At 41.5% G+C, this 25,162-nt stretch overlaps 1 protein-coding gene across 11 annotated transcripts in view; it reads right to left on the reverse strand.

The window, feature by feature from the left end:
* Positions 1-25,162, reverse strand: part of SENP6 (SUMO specific peptidase 6) — a 114,750-nt gene that overhangs the window by 58,055 nt on the left and 31,533 nt on the right. For 5 of the 11 annotated variants that reach the window (XR_003093259.1, XM_025200093.1, XM_025200087.1 and 2 more), the window contains exons 5-8: positions 23,784-23,885; positions 15,921-15,941; positions 4,800-4,870; positions 3,076-3,221 (exon numbers count right to left, since the gene is read on the reverse strand). Coding sequence is in view for 10 of the 11 variants with exons in the window: in XM_025200093.1 (XP_025055878.1) it covers positions 3,076-3,221; positions 4,800-4,870; positions 15,921-15,941; positions 23,784-23,885 (340 nt within the window). In the remaining variant the exon portion in view is untranslated. Of the gene's footprint in view, positions 1-3,075; positions 3,222-4,035; positions 4,161-4,799; positions 4,871-15,920; positions 15,942-23,783; positions 23,886-25,162 lie in introns of those variants that run through there. The other 6 variants (XM_025200088.1, XM_025200089.1, XM_025200090.1 and 3 more) reach the window with 5 other exon arrangements.

A 25,162-nucleotide genomic window follows, 5' to 3' on the forward strand; every position in this document is an offset into this window, starting at 1 on the left:
AAATTAACCTTTCTGAAGAAAAATTGCTAGTAAATAAATTAGTTTTTGTTTTAGTTTTCACACATGTTTTATACCCTGCACAGCACAAAGTACATTTTTAAAACGTTGCAAATCCCTACAATATATTGTATTGTTCCAACTGTAAGCCAATCCAGCGTATAAGTCAACCCTACGGTTTCAGGTTAAATTTTAAGAAAATTAGGTTTTTGCCATAAACAGAAGCCAATGACTATGGATAAAAACTTTGCCCGTCTACTGACCTTATACAGTCCCACTAGAGAATCAAATAACAAAGAACCATAAGGGCTTAATGCCCTAAAAACACTAAAAATAAAAACTGCACCAAAAAAAAGTTTTTGGCTTGATATTTTATTGCATACAAAGAAATGAAAGGTCAAAACTGGAAGGGGCTAAATTTCAAGTTGATCTCACATATAAAGTTTAGCACAATTTGTATGGAAATTGAACAATTTCGATCGTTCTTGGGAAGGGAAAACATAGGCTTATAATCAGAACAGTACAGCCTTGGATCTGAACTACAATGTATCCTATTTCTAGATCCACTTTCTGCTTACTAATCCAATTCCTCCAACATTTATGCTATTATCCCAAGTCCTTGAGGTGTTTCATCTACTGTGCCTGTGTGCGTGCATGCATGCATGCATGCAGTTGGAGGGGGATGGCAGAGGAGAATACTTAAAACCCTTCCTCCTAAAAACATCCTACCTGCAGAAAGCCTATTGAAACAAACACCACACAGTCCTCACCCAGCAGTTTATTCGATTCATTAGAAACAGAAAAACCCAAGAGATTTAATACCGGATTTCATGGAAGCTCAGCATACAAAATCCAGTCTTTAGACACATTTGGAAAGGAAAAAATCCCTTGCTTTTCAAAGTGATCCTATATTTGTTTCCAATACAGACACCATTTGAGAAACCAGTGATTTAAAGACTTAGTTATGATAAAATTATTATACAGTATTTTAGAGGCTTTTCCCAAGTCCCGTTGTACAACAGAACTCTATGAAAATAAGGCACATGGACTTTACAAGCAGAGTTCCTATTTTTATATACATTTTCTAAAATACTTTTGCTGCAACTCCTCCTGCATGTATAGTACACAAGATGGTATTAAAGGCTGTATAAAACTTGCATGAAACAATCTGCATAGATTTACTTGGTATTTCAGTCTATGAGAACTGTAAACCCAAATGCATGCCAAACACTTCCCAAAACCAGTCACATAGTCCACATTACAATGATCATAGCACCAATGCCACACACACACACACACACAGAAATTTGAATCCCACTGAAAATCAGAAGTTTAACCTTGTCTAATGAGAGCAAGAGTTCACTTTTTATCTTTATGCTCATTAACACACACACACCCCCTAGCCATTTGACACTATATTTTTAAAAGAGAACAAATTTCCTTTATTTAAGAATTAATAAAAGGTTTCAACTATCTTATAAAATAAAAAAGAATAGCTTCACATAAACAGCTTAACAACTTTAAAATAAATAATTACTAAATATTATACCATGGAAATCCTAACATGTACATGCAAACTATGTAACCTCTAATGCATTCTTTTAATTGATAAATGAAAAAATATCATAAAACGAGTCATTAAAATACATCTTAATTAATGTTTCTATAAAATAAGTAAAGAGAAAAATTATTTTTCAGAACTGTCCAATTTTCCACTTTAAAAGGAAAACTAGAATATAAATATAAATCGTAGGGGTGAACCAATATAGATTTTTTGGGCCAATACTGATGGCTGATTATTAACAAGCCATATCGGGCAACAAACACTGATCTGATTGCTGATACGCAGCCTGGCAGCTTGGAGTGCAGTGTCCGGCTAGTAAGTTTGTTGCGGGGGGAGGGGAGGGAAGATGATATAGGCCCCTGCAGCGAGGGAGGGTGTAGGCGGAGCCATGAATGGCTTGTCCAGGGGGTACGGGGAGGGGGAGAATGGTGCATGCACCCTGGAGAGCCATGGGGGACACATGCCCCACTGGATCTGTACACGGGGCGATGGAGGGCTAACACTGTGGGTTGCAGTGGGGAACAGTGCCGGACTCTTCCCAGTGGGGGGGCATGTGGAGGGAGCTGGGTCAGGTACATGCTCAGTGCGGGCAGCAGTGGCACTGGGAGAGGGGGCTACAGGATGGTAGTTCCCCCTCCCAGAAACTGCCACCACTGCCCACCCTGAGCACAGCCCCAGACCACCCCCGCCCCCTGCCAGAAAGAGTCCAGCACCACCCCCTGGCCCCAGCCCACCTTTACCCCATGCACAGATCTGTGGGGCACATGCCCCCATGACTCCCCAGGGTCCATGCAGTGGTGGGAGCCACCCTCTGCTCTCCCCCCAGAAGGAGCCACTCACAGCTCCATCCCAAGCCCAGCTCCAGCCCCACTCCCTCCTTCACCACAGGGGCCTTGATCACCCCTCCACCCCAAGTAGACTTAACAGCCAGATGCTTCTCTCCAAACTGGTGGGCTGTGCGACTGCACCTGCATGCGGCATTTATCAGCAACATTATCGCCACATCAGCCAAAAAAAGCTAAATGCAGATAATGTCAATTTTCCTTTCATCAGTGCCAACACGATATTGACCAATGTATCGGTGCACCTCCAATAAATCATCCTAACCTTTACTACAATTTTTCTTTTTTTCATAGCTTCAAAGAAAAATTGTGTGGCAGTTTTACTACAAGGCACAATCCTAATTAATTATCAGTAAAATAATATGAATGGATACCTACAAAAAAGCTTATACCTAGTTTGCTGTCAAACCCTCAGGCCCCCTCTACATGTCACAGGTATCGCACAATTAACTGGTTAACTGAACAATTACCTTGAGACCAGCTACATGTGCAAAGTACATATTACATATTAAAAAGCTCCAACCAGCCATAAAGTTGGACACTGAAAAATTTCTGTTATATTAAGAATACATGCCCAATAATTTGCAGTTCTAAAAGCCCCAAATTGAGCAACTAAGAATACTAGTTTCTGAAGCTAAATAAAACCTCACAGAAATTTTATATCTAACCCACCTCTAAGTGGGTTAAACATTTTTTTGTAGCAGAAGAGAGGGGCAAATCAGAGTGATATGAACTGCAGGAACGTTTCTGTTGTACCTTCCTCTTAATTTCAGATTCTGATTCTGATCCAGACTCTTCTGTGCTCTCCATAAGACTTCCTAAAAATAAAAACAGAATATATATATATATATATGCATGCAGACATGTATACACACATGCATGCATGTATACACACAAAACCAAAAACACACCGTCTTGCAACGGAAGAGCATGATAAATTTATAAAAGGTTATTTCAGACATACCTGGCTTATGAAGTAAAATTAAAGAACACTGTAAGCCACAGGCATAACAAACAATTAGGTTTTACCTATGCTGAGAAATATGTACCAAATCTGCTAAATAATAAAAATGCACAAAGAGAAATAATGTTAATAATTCTGGTTTTAAAAATGCCCGTCACTATTTCTAGATCCCATTGCATGAATTGGATCTGCATTTTAACGCTACTTCCTAGCAGGCAACCTAGATCTTTAAAATACTGCGTCAACTTCACTCCACCAAAAATCAAATCTTTAGTAGTGGAAAGTCCGCTAGGGGATAAGCCCAGATTTACAGTGTGTTCAGAAGCTCTTCATTTTAAAAATGCTTTGCATAACATTGTGAAAACAGTTATTTAATAAAAAAAAGTGTTCAATTTACTCTAATAACCATTCATTAACATTTTATGTTGAATTTTAAAAAGCATTTGATGTTGGAACTTTCTTTTAAAAGTTAAATTACCTAAAATAATAAAAAAGGAAAAGCTATGTTAATATAGTATTCATAAATAACAGAAGTATGTACTGACTTTCCCAACTTTTCTGTGATTCTTTTTAAGGTTATATTCCTGCTTGAAATTTATGCTACAAAGTTCAGTTAATGCCAGCATTAAATGAGATATCCAGAAGAATGAATAAGTTAAACAGCTGACCTTAGAGTTTCCCCCAACCACATGTGGATTCCTATCAAGAAAACTCAATACTTCCAATGACTCATTCCCTCCAGCACATTCATCTTCCCTCCAGCCATGATATAACAGTAATTTCCTCTAGTTCTCAGGTCTTGACAAAAAATGTGCACCCACCTTTGGATATTAAGATTATTATATTTTAGTCATTATATAATTTTCATGCGTACCATTCTCTACTGTGTCCCAAATAAATGTCACCCTTGAAGTGCTATCAACCTTGTGATCCACAAAATGGCATCAAGCAAAGGTCTTGTAATTAAGAAACTAGAACACGAATGAGATCAGGAATCTAATCTTAAATTTCCTTACAGATTTTCTATGTGAATTTTGACAAATCATTTAATCTGTCTCAGTTTTCTGATCTGTGAAGTTAAAACGGATGCTTTACAACTATACACGAGTGGTATGAGGTTATTAGTTTCAGTTCCATGATGATAATCACCTATAACTTGTAAAGATATTAATGTGATTTGTGAGTGGCTTACGTATAAATGCGTTCACATTTTGACATATGACATGTACATATGAAAGTACCATTTCAAAACACTTCAGCTACCTTTTCTTAATGTCACTTCAACTCACCTTTTAAAAATTATGATCCATATTGAAAATCACTATAAGCATACCATGCATTGAGTGAGCACACCCCCGCTTCCCTGAAGCAAACCACAGTAGCAAGACAAAAAAATCAAAAGTTTTCTGGTTTAAAATAAATGAAATCTTACCCATTGGTCGAGACTGAGGTGATCTTATGAGGTCAGTTTCTATTTTATGAAGCTGAGGAGGGTATTCTTTTCTGGAAAAGATATTTAATATAGTCGTATTCTTGACAGAATTTGTAAGTGCATTTTGACATTTATATTTTAGGTTTTTTGATAATACATAACTATTTTAGAAAAGTCTGTACATAAACAAAGAAAGTCAATAGCTTTTCTTGTTATATATCGCACATGCATTAAAATATTTTTTCAATCTAATATTCTAAGCAGGTTCAAATGAATAACCTGCAGGCAGCTGTCAACATGCTAAATGCAGCTATTACAAAAGTCATCCAAATGTTTCCAATTTAAATCCCTGTTTTCCTGTTGCTAAAACTTAAGCATCTTTCCTTTAAGGATGAAATCTTCCAGACCCATCCTGGATATCCCTCTTTTTCCTTCCTCACTAAAAAAAAAGTTTACAACTGGACCCATTTTTGATAACAGATGCAGTGCCCAAAATGTTTTCCCAATTAGAAAGACATTCTACTACTTCCCTGACGCAATTTGGTGCCAAATATGGCATAACAACAATTCCTGTTTTCTTGTTAAAAATATTTTGATTTGGAGGTAACGAAAACTATACTTGGTCTGTATTTAAATTATATATGTATTTTAAATACAGACCAATTAACTCATACATATGGCGTGTATGCATCTCTCACATAATTTAACAACTCTGCAGTCTCCTGAAGGCCTGCAAATGACATATGAAACTTCCCCATTTTGGTGCCAAGTAAAAACCTGACTGATGCTTACTTTCCATTAATTTCTAATCAGTTATAAGGCATGGATAGCTGATGCTTTATAGGTTCTGTTCACTGCAATTTTCTACAAACTTCTGAACCTAAACTTCGGTCTAAAAACTCTTGGTCTCATGAAAAAGTAAACATCAGTCTACAGACGTTGCACCACAGTAGCAATGAGGTACTGTGCCGTAACTTGTTGCTACCATGCAGTAGTACTACCAGGCACTAACCAAGATGTGATGCTACTGTGTAGCAGCTTGTTGCTACCATGCAGTAGCGTCGGAAAAAACCCCCATGCAGTGTGGTACTGCAATGCTGGTAACTGCGAAGTCCGCCACTCATGTAGATGCAGCCACAATATGCTATTCTAACTTCAACATTTCTTGACCTTAGACTATACCAGCAATTTACATCATTCACGTTTTGTGTAGTTTATATGTAGACTTGGGATGAGATGAATTCTTCTCTTTTAGGGTGACATCTCTCAAGGCATTAAATTATTACACCCCTTGAATTTTTATGTCGTCTTCAAAAAGTACCTGAAATTGGTTTGTGACTAACATTTGTCAGGGTTTCAAATATTTTATTGTTGTATGGCAGTGGTTCTCAACCTTTTTAGACTCAAGACACCCCTCCATAACTTTTCTGAATTTGGTGGCACCCTGGTTGAGAACCACTACGGCAAAGTCTCTGTTTACCTACTTTATCTCTAAGCTACTGTGCATCATGGCCAGACAACACCAACTACATGCGTCTGCTACCAGGAGACATATGTGGAGCCAGACCAGGAAGCTGCAGCAGCAGCACCAAGTGCTTCTGCCTACATTACATTTATAATGCAGGTCTGATTCAGCTCTGAATGCCACTCCTGGGAACAGAGCTGTGTAGGCTGATTCCATCTGCCCACAGAGACAGCACCTCGGCATCCTTCAGAGGCTCTCACAGCACCCCAGTTGGGAGCTACTGCTATATTATCTTTAAATCAACAACATTTATCTACCCTTTCAACATAATCTAGTCCTTCCAAACATACCAAACCACTATACCAATCCTTCTCACTTTATAGTTTTTGAAGGTGGTAGGATTATGCAAAAGGAAAAAGTTGAGAGCAATTAAGGTATATGATTTGTGAAAGGAGTTGCAAAATTATGATTTAATTTATTTTCATGTCAGGTAATGTTTCTATAAGTGACAAGATGAAAAGTAAGACATTTATAAGAAACGTAAAGTATGCAGTGTATAATTTTTACCAACAAAAGCCACAAGGTCAAAATAAGATTTACCACACATCAGAACTTTAAAAGGAAAAAATTCCTGTAAAGGGTTACAGTCATATTACTTAGCATCTCATTTGACATCTCATTATCTCTAATATTAATAGTAATAAATACTACAGTATATACAATACAGTATACAAGATCAGACACAGCACAAAGTCGTTTTGCTGTATGTGTACATACATATGCAAATAATCCCCTAACAAATCTTTTTATAGTTTTATTTCTTTTTTTAACATTCTTAAGCAGATGAAAATACAAAGTAAATATTGCGAATGAAAGAGCCAATTACCATAACTTGTTTAAACTGCTGATGCTATATTTGATTTTTTTTTTTTTATGGCAAGAAACTGGAGTTTGATAATCATATTTTGCTAAATAATAATTAAAAAAAAGTTGAACAAAAAATAATTCTAAACATGAAAAGTATACTACGGGTTCCTTAACTTAGTGCCTGGCACTATGCCAACACAAGATGTCGCTATACTTTTCAAATGCCAAGTTCACACCCATTTCAAATCCCAAGTTACCTACACATTTTAGTTATTTTCATATTTCATTTCATCTTCTGGAACTGGAAACAGTAACTGAGTTATCACATAGCAGTAAACCGAAGTAAATGAGCTGTGAAACAATCAATTCTAAAGGTAGCTAAAACCAAAAATATAAAAGAAACCCAACACTGCTAATTAGGCAGAAGCACCAGCTAGATTGCTGACTGCCCTCTTATACTGCAGAAAAAGAAGCAGTTTCAGCACCTTCCTTGTCTGTTTATATGAAGTCAATTGACTTGTGGGGAAATAAATTAGATCAGTCATCTTAATCTTCCAGAAAACCCTAAAGCCAACCCTGTATATCCAACCCTTACTGAACGCATACATGTGACAAGTAGAGGGAAAGGAGGAGTGAGCAAAACCAACACTGAACAAGCAAGCAAACAGGGACATATTTATATCATATTAGAACAAAGAAGAAGAATGCATTTCCCACATTTCTAACATCCATCAAAAATAAGACATCAGAGAACAGGTATTCTGAAGGTGTTCTGTTACCTCTTCTAGATTCAGTTTCAACTTTGACTTTATTTTACTCAGAAATGTAAAAACAGAGATTTTTTGAATAAACAAAAGTTACAAAGTATATCATAAAAACGCTTATCTGACACATGCACACTCACTCTCTCTCAATCATATGATAAACAGGGACTGGAAAGCCCACAACTAAAGGAGAAATAGAAGCTGTGACTTTATGCTGGGCTCCATTACACATAAGTATAAGGTTGGTAGTATAATGTAACAGAGGGCTTTTCTAGGGTTTTTTTAGATCTATAAAAACCCCTCTATTTGATTATACTAACAGCTTTATACTTATGCATAGCAGAGCTCAGCATAAAGTCACAGCTTCCATTTCTACATTAGCTGTGGGCTTTGTAGTCCCTGTTTATCATATGATTTAGTTAGTGTTATAAACATGTTAGTATCTCAATCTCTTCTGGCTGATCTACTCAGCTAAAGACAGTTGTGGCAGGGTCAGACGACAACCTGAGTCCATGATCTAAAATACAAATCAATACAGTTTTTATACACAAAATAATACTTAACTAGTTAACTAGTAATTTGGTGCTTCAAGAGTTCACACACCCCTCATTGCCATGGCTTTCCAAAGACAAAGTAGTGTTTCCAGAGCTATTTATTTCTTTAGCTAAATCAGTTCCTGACTTGTTCCATTACCTGTATGCCAACAATTCTAAATCCAAAGCATCTGTTCATTCATTAGTATAATGGTGGTAATGCTCAATTTCAAGCTGCTTCTAGCCTTCCATTTCCAATTAGTCTTTCCCGAAGAAAAGGAGATTTTAAAATGACTGCTTTTGTGTAAGATTTGAGACCTTCAGAAATAAATCCCGTGTTCAGACTAGAATTTTCACTGGTTGGCTAATTTAATTTGTTAATATGAGTTGAAATGGCAATAATGAAGAATAATAGCATAAATTCAACCCTACAGTATCTTAAAGCTTTTTAATGTGAGTTGTTAACCCAACTCAGAATCAGAACTGCTTAGTCTTCACTGATGTTTTAACTGGAGTTAAGATCACACAGCACTTTTTTTTTTTTTTTTTTTTGCAGTTTACTCTCAGGAAAATGGTATCTTGGGAATAGCAGCAGCTGTTGCATCAATTCAAAAAGCATGGCAGCTTTTGTTCTTGCTTTCAAATAAACCTTTAAGAACTTAAAATGTTTGCCATTCAGGAAATGGTGATTTGAAAAAATGGGGTATCAAGGACAGGTTAAATATAGGTATTGGCAAAAGCAAGTCTGCACCTTGTAAGAGCAAGTACTGAGAGACTGAGGCAAGGGACAGAAGTTACACATACACTGGTTTAAGTGATTAGACACTAGTTTAAACTTGTAACAGACCATAAATTAAGTTCACATAAACCAGTTTCAACATGGCCGAAACTAGTTTAAGATGAACCTGGTTGAATGTAGTATCAGACTTAACTGATCTGGGTCAAACTGATTTATGCAACTTCTGTCCCAGACCCTTCCCAGACCCTTTCCTTGTTTAAGTTAAACCAGAGTCCTCCAGCATCCCAGCATGCTCTCTGGGCTGGGCTGAGCTCTCTGCTCCAGAGAGGAGGGCTGGCCCCACCCCTCTGCTCTCTAGCCTGAGCAGGGGTGGGGACATGGCGAGACACTGGCCAGCATGGCACTGTTAAGGAAAAATGGGAAGAGAAGGAGTTGATTCTTCCCTCCTTTCCCCACCAACTGTAGCCGGGCGTCTGTCTGCTGGGGAGTGGCAGAGGGGGCAGCCAGGACTGGCAGACCCTGGCTGTGGGGCTAAAGGGACAGAGGGAGGAATTAGTCCTTTTCCTGCCCCCTGCACCTTAACAGGGCCATGCTAGGATGGAGTCTGGCCACATCCCATCACTGGAGCAGCAAGGGGAGGGGCAGCAGCCTCTTGACAGAGTGCCCAGGAGGGGGTTTATTCCCTCCTCCCTTCCCTGTTCCACCAGCAGGGACTGCAGTCATTCTGAGACAGCCCCAGTAAGGCTAAGGAGGCAGGGAGGGAATTAATTCCCCCTCCACTCCCACGGGGGGCGGGGGACACTGTAGTTGGTGCAGAGTGGCCCCTACACTCCCTGCCCCACCCCACAGAGTGTGGGGGGCTCTGTCTAGGTCTGCCCAGCCCCAAAAGGGTCCTCTTCCCCCTGCTCCTCCCTCCCCCACCTACGAGGCATGGAGGGGAGTTCTGTTCAGCTGGGAGGGCTCTTCCCCCCCTCCTTTCCCCCCTTGCCCCCCACCATGAGGGGGGGAGGGGGAAGCTCTGTGCAGTGCTGCCCAGCCCGGTCTGAGCCAGCCTGGACACAGGGAGCGGCTGTCACTGAGTCGCGGCCACCGGAGATGGCCCCTGTGGCCCAGGCCGGCCCCATTGAGCCCCAGCCAAGGCAGCCACACAGAGGGGCTGAGCCAAAGAAACCAGCCCCAAGGCATCGCAGGGGATCATGGGTCCACAGTGATGCTTGGCAGCTGTAGCTCAGTGACAGCTGTTCCCTGAACCCAGGCGGGGCGGGGCAGTGCTGCACAGAACCCTGCCTCCCCACGGCATTGGGGGGCAAAGGAGCAGGGGGAGAAGTTCCCCTCTGGGGCTGGGCATCCCCACACAGAGCTCCCTTCTCTACCCTGTGGTGGTGGGGGGCAAGGAGGAGGGGGAGGAGTCCCCCTCCAGTACTACACAGAGCCCCCCTCCACACCCCGTGGGGTGGCGGGGGGAAGAGGGGGAAGAGTACCTTTCCGTGGCCAGGCCGTGGTGTGTGCCTGGATTGTTTCTAGCAATAAGGGAGCTGCTGGGGTGGGCAGAGCTCTCCCCTACCACAGGAGTTAGACCAGGCTCCTTCTTCCCCCACCCTGCAGGCTGAGATGGGGGTTTAAACCCTTCAGTCTTACTTAGGCCTGCAGAGGCCTGGCCACACGGCATCCCCTCCCCCTCCCAGCTCAGCTTCCCTGTGAAAGGAAAGGGAGCTAGTGCCCCTGGGGTTCTAGCTTGAGCCACTGCAGGCATGCGCCTGCATTTCCAGAATGAAAAGGGAACATCTAGCCACTTGCAAACTGGTTCAATCTTTGCAGGTTAGACTAACCTGCAAAGATTAAATCAATTCAAGCTCCAGCTTTTGGAATGTTTGTCCCTAGCCTGAGAGATCTAATAAGTTTAATAACTCTAAGAATTAGACATGGTACAACTGCAAATATTCCTGTAGAACATAACACTTCTTTGTCTGTTAGGTCCCCTAAAATAATTCTCAAAGGTGCGTATTTTCCTAGGAAAAAACCTTAGGTTCTGGACACTGAATTCATTTGAGATTTTCCATTCATTTTTTTTTTCCAGTTTCAGGACCTCAGAAAAGGAAGAGGATGAACAGTATCTAAGGTAAGCAATCAAAAGATCACCCCTCTCCCTAGAACAGTTAGGTTGAGAACCTGGACTGTGGACTTAAGGTGCATCTACATGAGCAATGAGCTCAAAGCAATAAACTCGAGGGCAGTTTGCTCCAGAGAAAACAGCTCCCAGGCATATAATTTACACATGTGCCTGGAACTGCAGCAGTTAGAGCCAGGGTTACAGCCCACAGTTAGCCTGCTACCAGCCCAGTTAGAGCCCTGGGCTGGTAGGAGGCTCATGAGTTCAGCCCTGGGCTCTGGGTGGCAGAGGAGAGACTGGCTGGGGCACAAGAGTGCCATAACTGCAGAGCCATGTGGCTGAACTCCTGAGCCTGCTGCCAGCCCAGGGCTGCTCCATCCCTGCTCTAACTGCTGCAGCCCTGGGCTGGCAGCAGCTCGGGGCAAGGGAATGTTTAGCACACATGGCTCCACAGTTTCAGCACTCTCATACTCCAGGCAGTCTCTCTGCCACCCTCCGCTACCACTCACAGCCCGAGCCTAGTGTCAGCCTGGGACTGGAGCAGTTAGAGCTGGTATGGAGCAATTCCAGGCTGGCAGGAGGCATGGGGTCAGCCCTGGGCTCTGGGTGGCAGCAGAGGGGCTGGCTGGGCCATGAGGGTCAGGCTCCAGCTCTGCAGGCTCTTTCCCCTGGCTGGCTGGGCTGACCAGGTGTAATTTGCAGCCAGCAGTTACCATCTACACATGTAGTTAATTGCGTATTTACTCTGCCATAGGACAGTACTTGTTCCCAACAGTACTATCATATGGCAGAGTAAAATTAGCTTACTATGCCCTAAAATCCTTTAACTGTGTGAATAGCACTGGCAAGCAGGATGAAAACAAGAGTATAGCAAATGACTGGGAAAAGTTTCTACCTAGACACAAAAACCATAAAGAAGCATCCTGGTTTTATAAACATAAGTAAGAATCTGTAGATCTGTAAACACAGTACTCTAGACAACAACCTTTGCTAACAAGTTTGGGCAGGGAGAAGAATGAACCTAGGAGTAACAGGTTATGGAGTAGCAGGTGACTATAAGGGAGAAATAAAATGTACCTGAAAGACAGCCTCTCTTCTCCTCCCCCTTACTTTTGATGCAGAGGCAAAATCATGTAAGCCAGCAGGAGTTACCAAACTCTCAAATGTTTTTGGTCTACCTCCCCACAATGTACAAAAACAGTTTTTCCCCTTCTCTTCTTCCCTCCAAGTGGTAAAGAACTTTCAGCATTTAGAAATTGAGATCCCACTGCTGCTAGTCTTCGCTCTCAGGGAAAGGAAAATCTGGTGCTCTTCTTAAAAAGAGAAGAAAGTAACTGCTCTCTACCTGAAACCAGTAAATACATGATCATCCTCTGTTACAGGAGCAGAAAGGTATAAAGAATTTCCAAAGCAATAGATTTGTGTACTACAGTACAAAAAGGACTCTTCTTCCATAGAACCAGAGTCCTACTCAACAAGTTCATGTAGCTAAGAAGTCTAGCTGCTGATGGTTGTTGTGCTTAGCAGTTATCAACAGGGATCCTTGTTTTCCCTGATAAAAATTAACCCAAACAATCCCACCACACCAATTCTCTGATAAACCCCCCCAAATCCATGATTTAATGAAAGCCCATCACTCCTACCCCCAGCCCCACTCATGCCCCTCACTCCCCCTACTAGAGCCCCCTGGCCCTGCTTGTGCTCCTCACTTTCCCCTCCCACTCTCAACAGCCCAGCTGGTGCCCCTCACCCCCCACACACATCCCCCTGCATCCTCAACCCTGCCAGAGGGGGCCCCCAGCTGCCAGGGACCCAGGTCCACAGTCTCCTGCAGGAGGCAGCAGCTGCTACTGCAACAGAGCAGAGCCTGGCTCCCCCTGCCCCCACCCCACTCCCTGCCTGCTGTGGGCTTGGGTGGTCACTCCCCGCCACTGTGCGTGCTCCTGCTTGGGGGCAAGGGGGACCTGTACTTCCCAGATCTGTGGGAGAGGTGGGCAGGGGTGGGCACAGGCTGCCCACTGTGGGCTTGGGCTCCTGCCCTGCTGCCCTCCCCTGGGGCATCCACAGCCCAGCTGGTGTGACCCAGCGCTCCAGAGAACAGCAGCAGGGGTGGCAGCAACAGGGGTGGCACCCCTCACTGCTGCCCTGCAGGCAGGGGATACCTTGCCAGGGCAGCACGGAGCTTGCAACAAACAAGGAGATTCCTGTGCAGCCCTGCTGTTTCCTGCAGCACTAGGTCACACCTACTGGGCTGCAGAGGCCGAAAGAGAGCAGCAGGGTGGGAGCCTGCAGAGAGGGGCTAGCGCCTGCCTCACTCACATCTGGGAGGCATGGATCCCCCTGCCCCCTGGGAGTGCATTCAGTGGTAGGGAGCTAGCCCCTGTCATGACCCAAAGGCGTGATTTCGTGTGTGCTTCGGCACCAGAATTATCCCTGACAAGTTGCAGCTTCATTGCACGGGAGAGTTTCCTGTTGCAGAGGAAAACCCCGGCGCAGGGACGAGTTTCCCGCCTTTCTGCAGCTTCTTTTGCAGAGTGCATTGCTCAAGTTGCAAGAGGAATGCACGGTACAAAAGAGTTCCCGCCACCGGTATGCAAATTTGTTCCCCGCTATTGGCTAGCTCTAAATTATTCCCACGTGGCGGCTAACGATTGGCCTGTTAGCCGTATAAGAGGCTTGAGCAGTTTCCGCCCAAGCCGAAGAGGACTCCACATCCATCTCGTGGGGACTCTGGATACACGGCAGGGTAATAGAGACCCTGTGTGAGATTCAGAGGAGCTTGGCGACCTGATCCACTGCCCACCTCTTCCTGTCTTCGATCGCAAATTTTATAAGACGTATCTCCGATTTCGATTTTGGTGGTGCGTTCACCCAGAGCATCCGGAGCTCTGTTCCGTGGAGCCTAGCAAATGCCACGCGACCGTCCGTGTTGTCTGTGTCTGTAACCGCAACTCAAGCAAGTTCTCCAGCCTACACCACTGCCATCTTGGTGTAAGTAAACAATCTTTAAAACTACCGCTAAGCGTTTGTGCCTAATTCCAGCTCGTCGCCCTCCCTCTCCGATCCAGCGTGCCCGGGCTGCTGGCCACAGCCCGCGTGCAGCACGGAAAAGGGCTCGGGTCGCTCCCGGCCCACACAGCCCCATACCCTGCAGATGAGCCTCCCATGGCCCCGTCCTGCTTCCTGGGCAGCCCTGGGCCCCAAGCCACACACACCGCCCAGCCGGGCAACAGCCCCAGCCCCAGCCCCAGCCCCAGCCCTGCCCAACTCCCTCCCTCCCTATGGGGGCCTCAATCCCCCCTCCTCCCCACTTATCTGTGGGAGCTGCTCTCCAGGCTGCCTGGCAGCCATGTGCATATACATGGACATGGTGCCCCTGCCTAGCCCCCTCCTCCAGCTCCCTCCCAGTCTTCTGCAAGCTGGAACTCTGCCATCCTGCAGAGAGCTCTTTGCAAAACTGCAAAATCTGCATGCTTCTCTGTTAAACTGAGAAATCTGTTTTCCTCCAGTAAAGGGGGAAATGCACAGTTTTTTCCATTTTCCTATGAGAAATGGAAAGCCTGGATCCCTGCTTATGAGCAATTGTTATTTCAGTCTTGTACAAAATAAAAACACAAAGAACTCAAACCCAGCATGCACAACTATGCATTATCTCTAATGTTCACATCCCCTCTAGTGACTGAATCAAACACTAAAAAAGTAAATCTTCAAAACCCACACATCATTCAATTGAAATGCATTAAACACCACGAAAAGTTAAAAACCAAGACAGAGAAGGTAATCAAGCCCCTTATAATAAAGGCAAATGCTACTCTGTTAGCATCCCTTCACATTTCCATTACTTTCTGCAGAAAGTAACAGGAATCAACTAAGTCATAAAAGATCAGTTACCAGCAAATCAAGATCAGTCTACCAAATTCTATATATACACAAAAGAAAGCTACATTCTGTGCAACTTATTTTGCAATTTAAATATTTTAAGTTTAACCAAACTTTAGTGTCAAACTTATACCATAATGAAAAGAATCATTTTCTTAAGCAATAAATGACATCAATATAAAAGACCCAAACAAGTTAAAGCATTATTAAACAAAGTAGTCACATGTATTGGAACGCAACATGAAATATTATGTGGGAAATGCCAGTGTTTTTGTGTGTACATGCACACACACAATTTGAAAAATCATCATTAAATAAAGTGGATTTCTTTGCCCTGTGATTTTTGTTAGCTGCTACAACTTCTAAGTGCATGATACTGAAATCCAAACTCTTTTAGAGGAAAAGCCAGATTTCTGTACGATTGGTAAGGTAAAATTATGAAACAGTTAAAAACAAATCTGAGCATGGCAGTTTCCTTCAATATAACAATTTAAAGTAAGATTCCATTTCTACAGAAAAGTAAAGTCCATCTCCTCTCTATAAAGCCTTACATATGCACAGTCATTTCTGTAGAAAATGTGCCTAATATCCACATATGTAAGTAGTTTGTCACACAATGCTCCCTTTTTAATAAAATAGCCCACTTACAGCAGAACTGACCACTGATTTTACTAATTATTCTTTAGGTATAATTGGTAAAGTTCGTATTCATTTAATTTTCTTATTGCTCATCGTCATGCTCATTCAATTAACATTGAGCTTACCTTTCCTTTCGGTCCAGATTGCTTAAAACATGAAAAAAGAAAAAAACATAAGATGCAAAGACCCACATGTGTTGCATATCACTAAATTTCTAGTAGTTATCAAACAAATTATAACCAGTTTGTTGCTGCTTGAACTCATGCCATAATCATTTGCTAGTTAAAATGAAGAATTCCATTAGTATTTCGAGAAGTAAACGTACTTATTAACATTGTTCCTCAAACCAGTAAGAAGTCAGTGGGCCAAGTTCTGCATTGACTTGAATCTTGTTCAAGTCCACTGAATGATTCATTTTAAATTGTAACCGGCAATCTGCCTTTCCTCCCTCTATTATGGAAAATGGCATAACAAAAAATGGAAGTGTGAGATAAAAGTGCATTGCTCTGATGTCACTAGATCACCATGCAAAATAAAAACTTTGCCATTTATTCATATTACTGTAATACATCAATCAAATACTGCACATAAAAAAAATTATTAAAATCCAAACATTTAATTTGAGAAAAACATATATAAAAACCCCACAATAATAAAGTACCGTCTGAGTATTCTTCTGGCCACATATGATCAACTACATTACTAGAGAGAGAAAAGCTAAATGAAAGCAATTCTTTCATGCAAAAGCTGAAGTTTAGAAGAAGCTCCAAGGGCATTAGATAGATGGGACCTATTTTTAAAGGTGTTTCATTTAAATTTAGAAGTTGTAGCTGCACAGAACTTCTGGGCTTCTAGTCCCCCAAAGCTGATATGCAGAGTTCTCCAAATAAAGTGCAAGGATAAGGTCCTGAAAGATTCTTTCCCATCCATTACTTTTCAGAAGCTAAAAATGTAAAATGCATTTGGCAAGGATTTTTGTGGGTGATACTATATGTAACTGAATACAAGATGAGATGTCCCACCCCTCTGAATATTGGGAAGACCCGGGGGGGGGGGGGGGGGGGGGGACACCCTGGGGCCAGCAGCTGCTCTAGCTCTGGCTCCAGCCATGACCAGAGCCTGAGGCCAGAGCTGGAGCTACTCTATGTCCCCAGTCTGGAGGCAGAACCAGAGACGCTGCATCTGGTAGGCAATAAGCAGGAGGGAGAAGCAAGTGGTGGTGGCGACAGGAGGCAAGCAAGTAGCAGAGGGAATGAAGGGTGTGGGTGAGGTTGCTTGCATCCCTGTTTACAACCTACACCTGCCCCACCCCCATTATGACATCACCCCAGCACTACTAAAATTAAATGTTCTGGCCTTTTCATCAACATGCTTCTTTTTCCCCAACCAATCCACATTCCTATGAACTTGTCATGTGTATTATGGTCTCAGTATTGAAAAACCCTGACTCTAGTTTTACTCCAGTCAACTAAACGAAACAAGGCCATTAATAGTAAACAAAAAGGGAAGTGCATAAGGTGCATGAAGTGCTAATACACAAATGCTCATTGTATTTTACATGGTTTGTAAGCAGGGGTGCAAGCAACCTGACCCCCAACCTTTGTTCCTTCTGCCACTTGCTTGCCTCCTATACCCACCACCACTTGCTTCCCCCTCCTGCTTGTTGCCTACCAGATGCAACCTCTCTGGCTGTGCCTCCAGCCTGGGGACAGAGCATGCAGTGGCTCCAGCTCTGGCGCGCACGCACGCACGCTTGTTTGTTTTTCCATGTCCTTCAGCACCCATAGCACCCACAGGAATTGCTTCCTGTAGCTCATACCTATGAAATCTGGTTGAGAAATGCAGTACATTTATACATGCTATGCCAATCCTGGCACTCAAAGAAAAATCTCTCAATGGTGCAAAATAAACGCAATGTGGTAATTACACGAGACAATATTAGTATGAGAACAGGTATGAACCAACCACAGCTCTAGTTTTGCTATTTTTTAAGAATACGGTTCTTCAAAAATTAAGAGCTTACAAGTTGTGCTCTGGCTCCTAATCAAAACTTCATTTTTTTTTTTTTTTTTTTTATAAAATAGAGGCTTGCTAAAAATACTTTCACGTTCCCAATATTGTTTTAATTAAATTGCTTTAATTAAATCCAATAAGACATGGAGTAAGGACTAATCTGGCTCATACTATTTGGCTTTCATGAGCAACTAAGCTAGAACAGGGGATAAGCAAAAATGACAAAATTCTATCTATACTCACTTGTACAAGAATAAAAAAATTAAAAAAAAATTAAAAAAAAAATCAAAGAGTGTTCAGTTTTATAAAAACAGTAAGAGATTATTAATAATCAGATGCCCCTAATGGTTGCTCCCTCCCCACCCTGACAAAAACTACCAAAAAAGAAAAAAGACCTGTGACTTCCGTGCCAGAAATATAGCCTATGCACTATTAAATTTACTCGTTTTCTGTTTTTATATAAATTTATCTATCACTGCAATCATCAATAAATTGAATAAATTAGTTTTGTTTTTTGTTTTTGTTTTTTTACAAGTAGTAGTTAGTTATGTTGCCATACAGTTAAATACTTCTACAAAATAAAATTAGCTCAAAGAAGGACACTACTTTGTGTCTGCAATATAAGAGTAATACTGGGTCCTTCAACCATTTGTATTGGCTATTTTTCTCTCTATATTGAATTGTATAACTAGTTTAATGCATTCAATAATTTATTCTACACATGTCTTGTACTCCAACTAAAATTCCCTTCTGATGACAAACTACAAGCATTTACTTATAAAATACTGGTGAATATCTGAAGTGTTCTTTAAAGAATTCAGCAAAGAATTATCCCATATGTATCTATATACAACAGGATATTGTAATGACAAAATGTTTGGGCAAACAAAATTGAATTTATTTTTAAATCTATACCCCCCAAATATTCCAATTTATAAAATAAAAATTCCTAAATTAAATGAAGTCATCCTCTTACAGGGACAGACTGTTCAATTTGGCATTTAGGGTAAATCATTTTTTAGAAGAGTCAAAGTGATTTACAAGCCTATGCCTCCCCCCACACCACCCCTGCCACCTCCAAGAGAAACAAAACTTAGGCAGATACTTTTCATTGAAAATTAGGAATTAGGAGCTTTAAGAAATTACTTATATACTGTCACGTTTCCATAGGATCACTTCAGATCCTTTCAAAAGCCTACCTCCAAAACAGAAGTTAGTTCAGTAAGTTCATACTGGCTTAGACATTCTCTATAAGCAACCAACACAGAAAGTGTATGACATTATTCCCTGGCTTAAAAAAAAACAAACAATCACTTATTTTTGGTCTCATTCACCTTTTATTACAACTGAAGGCAAAACAACACCAGTAAGAAGTGGTGCTCAAAAACAAGTTGGGCTAATTAGGCCTTAGTTACTGTCATTCATGTGTCATTCGTGGTATGCACTCATCTAAATAGTAGATGCAAAACAAACTAAAAATAAAAGTAATCATTAGCAGAAGGTGCCATTCAAATATTTTTCCACTTTTTAATGTTTTCCTAAGTACAGAATCTAAGGATAAAAAACCTATTTGATTACTTAGTCTATCAATGAAGAATATTTCCTAGTGTACATTTGCTAGGGTGTTTCAGGGTCAAATCTAGTGTTAAGTACCCCTACCAATAAAGGGAGGAAAATGACAGAGGGTCTATTTCACAGCCACACATGTCACAATCATGTAATTTTCTATAATATTCAAAGCCTTTCCTATCAATTTCACCTCGTTACTACCGGTTATATCTCAGTCATTGCAGTATAGAATTAATTACCATTCTCAATCTAATCTCTTAATCTCCATCTTGTTATTTTTTCCTCATCACAAAAACTCATTGTGTTTTCGGGTTTCCAGCATGTCATGAATGTTTTACTGTACAGATCTGGGCTATGTAGCCTTGTTGGAAGGTCTATGTTATGCTGTATCCATTTATGTTGCTTTGATTGTTGTATAATTTATATTACGATGCTTATGTATATCTTGATAATTCAGGCAAGAAACTGAGATACGCATGCTTAAAGACAACTGACACCTTCCAGACAAAGGCAGAAGGAGACATTAATGGGTTGGGCACCCCAGGGTATGGTCTTCCTGCAATGAATAAAATCCACTCCACAGTAGAGAGGCAACAGAGTAATGGCTCTTTTGCCAGAGGGGTTCCAGGTGTCTCAGGGAGACCAGAACTTCCTGGAGAATTTGTGACTAATGAGAATGCTGGTGGAAGGAGGGGAGCAGGGGGTGTTGGCTGGAGGTGATTTAGGAAGCTAGCTGTGAGAATCACAATTGGGTCCGCTGTGTTTTAAGATGCAAATCGGAGTATTACAATTTCAGTTGCTGCATCTCTTTAGTGAACATTCAAAACATAGACAAATTGGTGGACTGGACCAAAAGAAATCTCACAAGGTTTAACAAGGACAAGTGCAAAGTCCTGCAATTAGGACAGAACAATCCCAGCACCAGGACAGGCTGGGGGCTGACTGGCGGAGCAGCAGCTCTGCAAAAAAAAAAAAAAGGACTGGGGGATTACAGTGGACAACAGGCTAAATACAAGCCAACAGTGTCCCCTTGTTGTCAAGAAGGCTAATGGCATACTGGGCTGCACTGGTAGGAGCACTGCCAGTTTGAGGGAAGTGATAATTCCCCTCTATTCAGCACTGGTGAGGCCACATCTGCAGTATTGTGTCCCGCTTCGGGCCCCTCACTATAGAAAGGATGTGGACAAAAAAAAAAGGACTGGGGGATTACAGTGGACAACAGGCTAAATACAAGCCAACAGTGTCCCCTTGTTGTCAAGAAGGCTAATGGCATACTGGGCTGCACTGGTAGGAGCACTGCCAGTTTGAGGGAAGTGATAATTCCCCTCTATTCAGCACTGGTGAGGCCACATCTGCAGTATTGTGTCCCGCTTCGGGCCCCTCACTATAGAAAGGATGTGGACAAATTGAAGAAAGTTCAGCGGAAGGCAATGAAAATGGTTAGGGGGCTAGGGTACATGACTTCTAAGGAGAGGCTGAGGGAATTGGGATTATTTAGTATGGGGAAGCGAAGGCTGAGAGGGAATTTAATAGCAGCCTCCAACTACCTGAAGGGTGCACCCATTCCAAAGAGGATGGAGCTAGACTGTTCTCAGTGGCCACATCCAGATGAGCATGGCTGTGCAGTATGTGGCACCACGGACATGTCTGCAGAGCCATACACCGCGCATTCAGTTCTTCTCCGGGCTGCTAGAGAGCAGCACAGAACATCCAAGGGTCAAAAAAACTCTCAGAAAAAGAAAAGAAAAGTAGGAGCAGTACACGTGGTGGCAGCATTGGACAAAGCCTGGCCAGCTGGAGCCACACTCTGCCGGACATACTCCGCGCTGCAGGATCACCACTGCTGCAGCCCCAGAAGGGCCCCAAGTAAGGCTGCTGAGGATAGCCAAGTACTGGCCCCAGCTTGTCCTACCCCATCTGGAGTAACTTGCATACCAGAGTGCACATGGCACAGGCGTTCCCTAGGGACAAGTAGTGGTGGCACAAAGTGCACCATTGTTAGTTGTGGTGGCACAAAGTGCATGCAAATATCCATGCATGGCTGGATGTGGTCAGTGGTGGCAGATAACACAACAAGGAGAAATGTTCTCCAGTTGCATCAAGGGAAATGTAGGTTAGATATTAGGAAGAAACTTCTCACTAGGAGGGCAGTAAAACATTGGAACAGGTTACCCAGAGAGGCCAGGGAATCTCCATCCTTGGGAGTTTTTAAGATGCAGCTAGACAAAGCCTTCGCTGGGATGATGTAGTTGGGGATGATCTGCTTTGAGCAGGGGGTTGGACTAGATCGCCTCCTGAGCTCCTTTGCAACCCTAATTTTCTATGATTCTGTATGGTTGACTTGGAACCCCAGGCTTTGGAGGTTCCAGGGCTAGCAAAATCAGCAAGGCTTGAACCTTGGAAATACTAGCAGGAATCTCAGGAGGGTTAGGATGTAGCCAGATGAGCACGTAAGAAACTTTACTTGTTTTGTTTTTCTGCCTTCAAACATATGCTCAGTTTTGCTTGCATAATTTGTTCTCCTATATAAAATACTTTTGTTGTTTTATCTTACTACCTTCAGAAAGTGATTTCTTGGAGAGTAATATTACAGACTGGCCCCTTCCATGGAAAAGGGAACATAAAATTTCTTTCATAACCCGATGGGAAGGCCACCTAGAGCTAACAGAGATTCTCTTGCTATTGCTGTGGGGTCCAGTATAAGACCAGTGGAGCTGATGCTTGCTGGAATAAGGAGTTATGTCAGGGAAAACTCAGTCTGTTCCTTGAGGACAGTGCAGAGAAACTTAAGGCACTTGTTGATCCCTGTAGATGGGTTTGTGATGCTGCTCATGTATTCAATTTGACAAGGTCTACAGGCTTTTAGCCTTTTTCTCTTTAAAGACAATCCCTACAGCACCCCATCTCAGTTGCTTTTTTTAACATTGGTCAGACAGTTAAATCAGTTAGCCTTCTCCAGCAATTAATGGCCCAAAAGTGGACACAGTATACTAATTACCACAGTAGCAGTACCAAACAGAAAGGGACTATGCATCCAATTACAAAAGAAAAAAAAATTGTGCTACTCTTGCATTTGTTTTCTAGATCATTAATGAACATATTAAAGGTAAGACTTAACAGAAACTTAGAGGGAATCTCAAACTACTTCCCTGCAACAAAATTACTTTATTGGCTCGTGTAATTGTTTGTTTTTAAATGAGAGAGGAAGTGAAAGAAAGGACAAGGATAAAGTTATAGGCCAGAAAGTTGATTATCTGACACAGGGTTGGCCTACCTGTGGCACGTGCGCCACAAGAGGTATGGACAAGCTGTGCATGTGGCACACAGCAGATCAGAGAGGATGAGCAGCACAGTGGCAGATAGGGAAGAAACAGAAAACAGAACAGAAGACAGAGCAGGGGAAGGGGATGAAAATGGTACTTGGGAAAAGGCATGGGGCTTATTTGCGGCATGCCTGCCAAAAGGTTTGGCCCTCATTTGTCTAAAAAGATAGATAAAAACCCAGTTTTCAACCGATGTGTTTTATGTGCACCTATTGCGCATGTAATCCAATTCAAATATGTGAATTTCAGTGGATGAACTTTGTGGGAGATTTAACTAAAACCTATTACACAATTACCAGTTGCCCTTTCCACTCATTATGATCCTGTTTCAATGAACATTTATACATACCCACAACCAACCTTACTAATTTCAGCAGTGCCACTGAGGACTGTTTTTGTTCAATTATTTTTAAAGCAGTCTTTAATATTTTTGTCATAATCACATTTGGGTCTGCTGTATTTTTTTAAGATGCAAATCTGATATGACTTCAGTGATACATCTGTCACTGAATCTTCAAAAAGGTCAGGAAAAACTGGGAATTTTGTGCATCTGTGTTTATCACAGTGCCTCTTAAACAGGGGTGGGCAAAATATAACCTGTAGGAGCGAGAGTGTCAAGGTGAGCGTGTGTGCGTCACCCTCAACAGCTCATCAAAACTCATTAAGTGGCCCTCCAAGTCAAATAATTGCCCACCCTGCTCTTAAATAAATAGCATCCAGGGGAGTTTCATAATCAATAGGAAATAATTTTCTAAAACACTTCTACTATCCCAAAGAAGGTTGTATTTCATAAAATGCCTTAGAATGAGTACTTTGTAAAAATAAAAGGACCGTTTCTAGCTCTAGTTTAACAGAATAAGATTCATGATTCAGTTGATGCTAACAAACTAAAGGATTTGGACAGCATCATGTTCTTTACTTTAAGATATTTACAGGACTATGAAAATTGTCCTGTATGAAGCTTAAGAGTGAGAAAGGGCAATAAGAAACTTCCTTTGAAAACCACACCTGTACAAACACCATAAAAGGAGATGTGTATTTTAAAGGGAGGGAGGAACAAAAACCTAGTTACTTTAATTTTACCTTTGGGCTGCTGTTTTTACTACTGGCGTCTGGGCATGAGCATGGTGGAAACGTCTACCGAGTAATACTGTTCCAGAACAGGATATATTTTGAGCATTTTCACTGTGAAAAGAACAGAGAATTAGGTAAGAAAAAGTTCCAAACCTAAGCAAAACTCAGAATATTTTTTTAAAGAAAAGTGTCTATTTAAAAAAAAAAAAAAAAACATAAAAAAAACCCCAGCATAGCCATGTGGGAGGGTTCTCAGCTTCCTCATCTGTTGGTTCCAAAGTTACAGTCTTGTGTCATGACAATAACAACTTTCTACAGTTAGATTCTATAATCTTTTGTGACCAAAAACTTTTGATTTGGCCATTCTATAAAACTGCAAAACAAAAATCAGATAAAGTCTCAAACTAAACTGTTGTACCAAAGACCTGGAAATTCTGAAGTCCTAAATTCTAATCTTGCCACAATCTACCTTTGCGAGCACAACTGCCATGCAGAACAGAACATCCACCATTTAGCCCAGAATCAAATGTCCAAAAGCAGCTAGTACTAAACTCTTTAGAGGATGGAACAGGTTTATGAATAAAGTGGTCAGTTATGAAATATTGTACCCAAGAGGAACAATTTTTTCTTATGTGGCAGTTGGTAGTCTTATAACATCCCTTTTATTTTACCTACTCTGGAGACAAGCCTTTATGCATCTTGCCAAGTTCTTCATCTCAAAGACATCTTGTAATAATGACATCCCAAATTAATGATACACTGAATTTAGAAAAAAGTATTTACTGATATTTAAATTTTGCTGCATCCATAATTAATTATCGTCTTGTAACTGCACTAGGAGAAGGACAAATAGGAAAGCTTAATTTTAGCTGCAATTAAGTTATATTCCATTGCATTTCTTATTTGAGCAGTTTTAATGTATTCTTCTGGAAGTCCCTGTATGCTTTAGTCATCTGCTCATCTCTGGACCTGTTATACTTCTGTTGTAGATTTTTTAAAGTTTATTAGAACTTAACAAGTACATTAACACTTAATAATGAAACAGTATTTTAAATTTTTCTCCTTTTCTGCATAAATACTATAATACGTTTCTTAATACATGGATTTTTGGTGAAACTCATACTGGCAATCAACTAGTCCTTCACAACCATTACCAGGTTTTTCTGAGCTATTGAAAGAAAACTGTATGAGTATGTGATTACTTCAAATTATTAATCTATTGAAGGCAAGGTCAATCCCTTAACTATCGTTCATGACTTTTTTATATCTTGACTTCCCTAAGTATTTTGGTACAATCCACAAATACTGTCATCTCATTATTTACTCCCCTTTTCAAACTGTGGAATTCCACTGTTAACCTCTTCCACATTTAAAAACTGACCACTTAC

Source organism: Alligator sinensis, unplaced genomic scaffold (genome assembly GCF_000455745.1).
Source record: "Alligator sinensis unplaced genomic scaffold, ASM45574v1 scaffold37_1, whole genome shotgun sequence".
Taxonomy (NCBI): domain Eukaryota; kingdom Metazoa; phylum Chordata; order Crocodylia; family Alligatoridae; genus Alligator; species Alligator sinensis.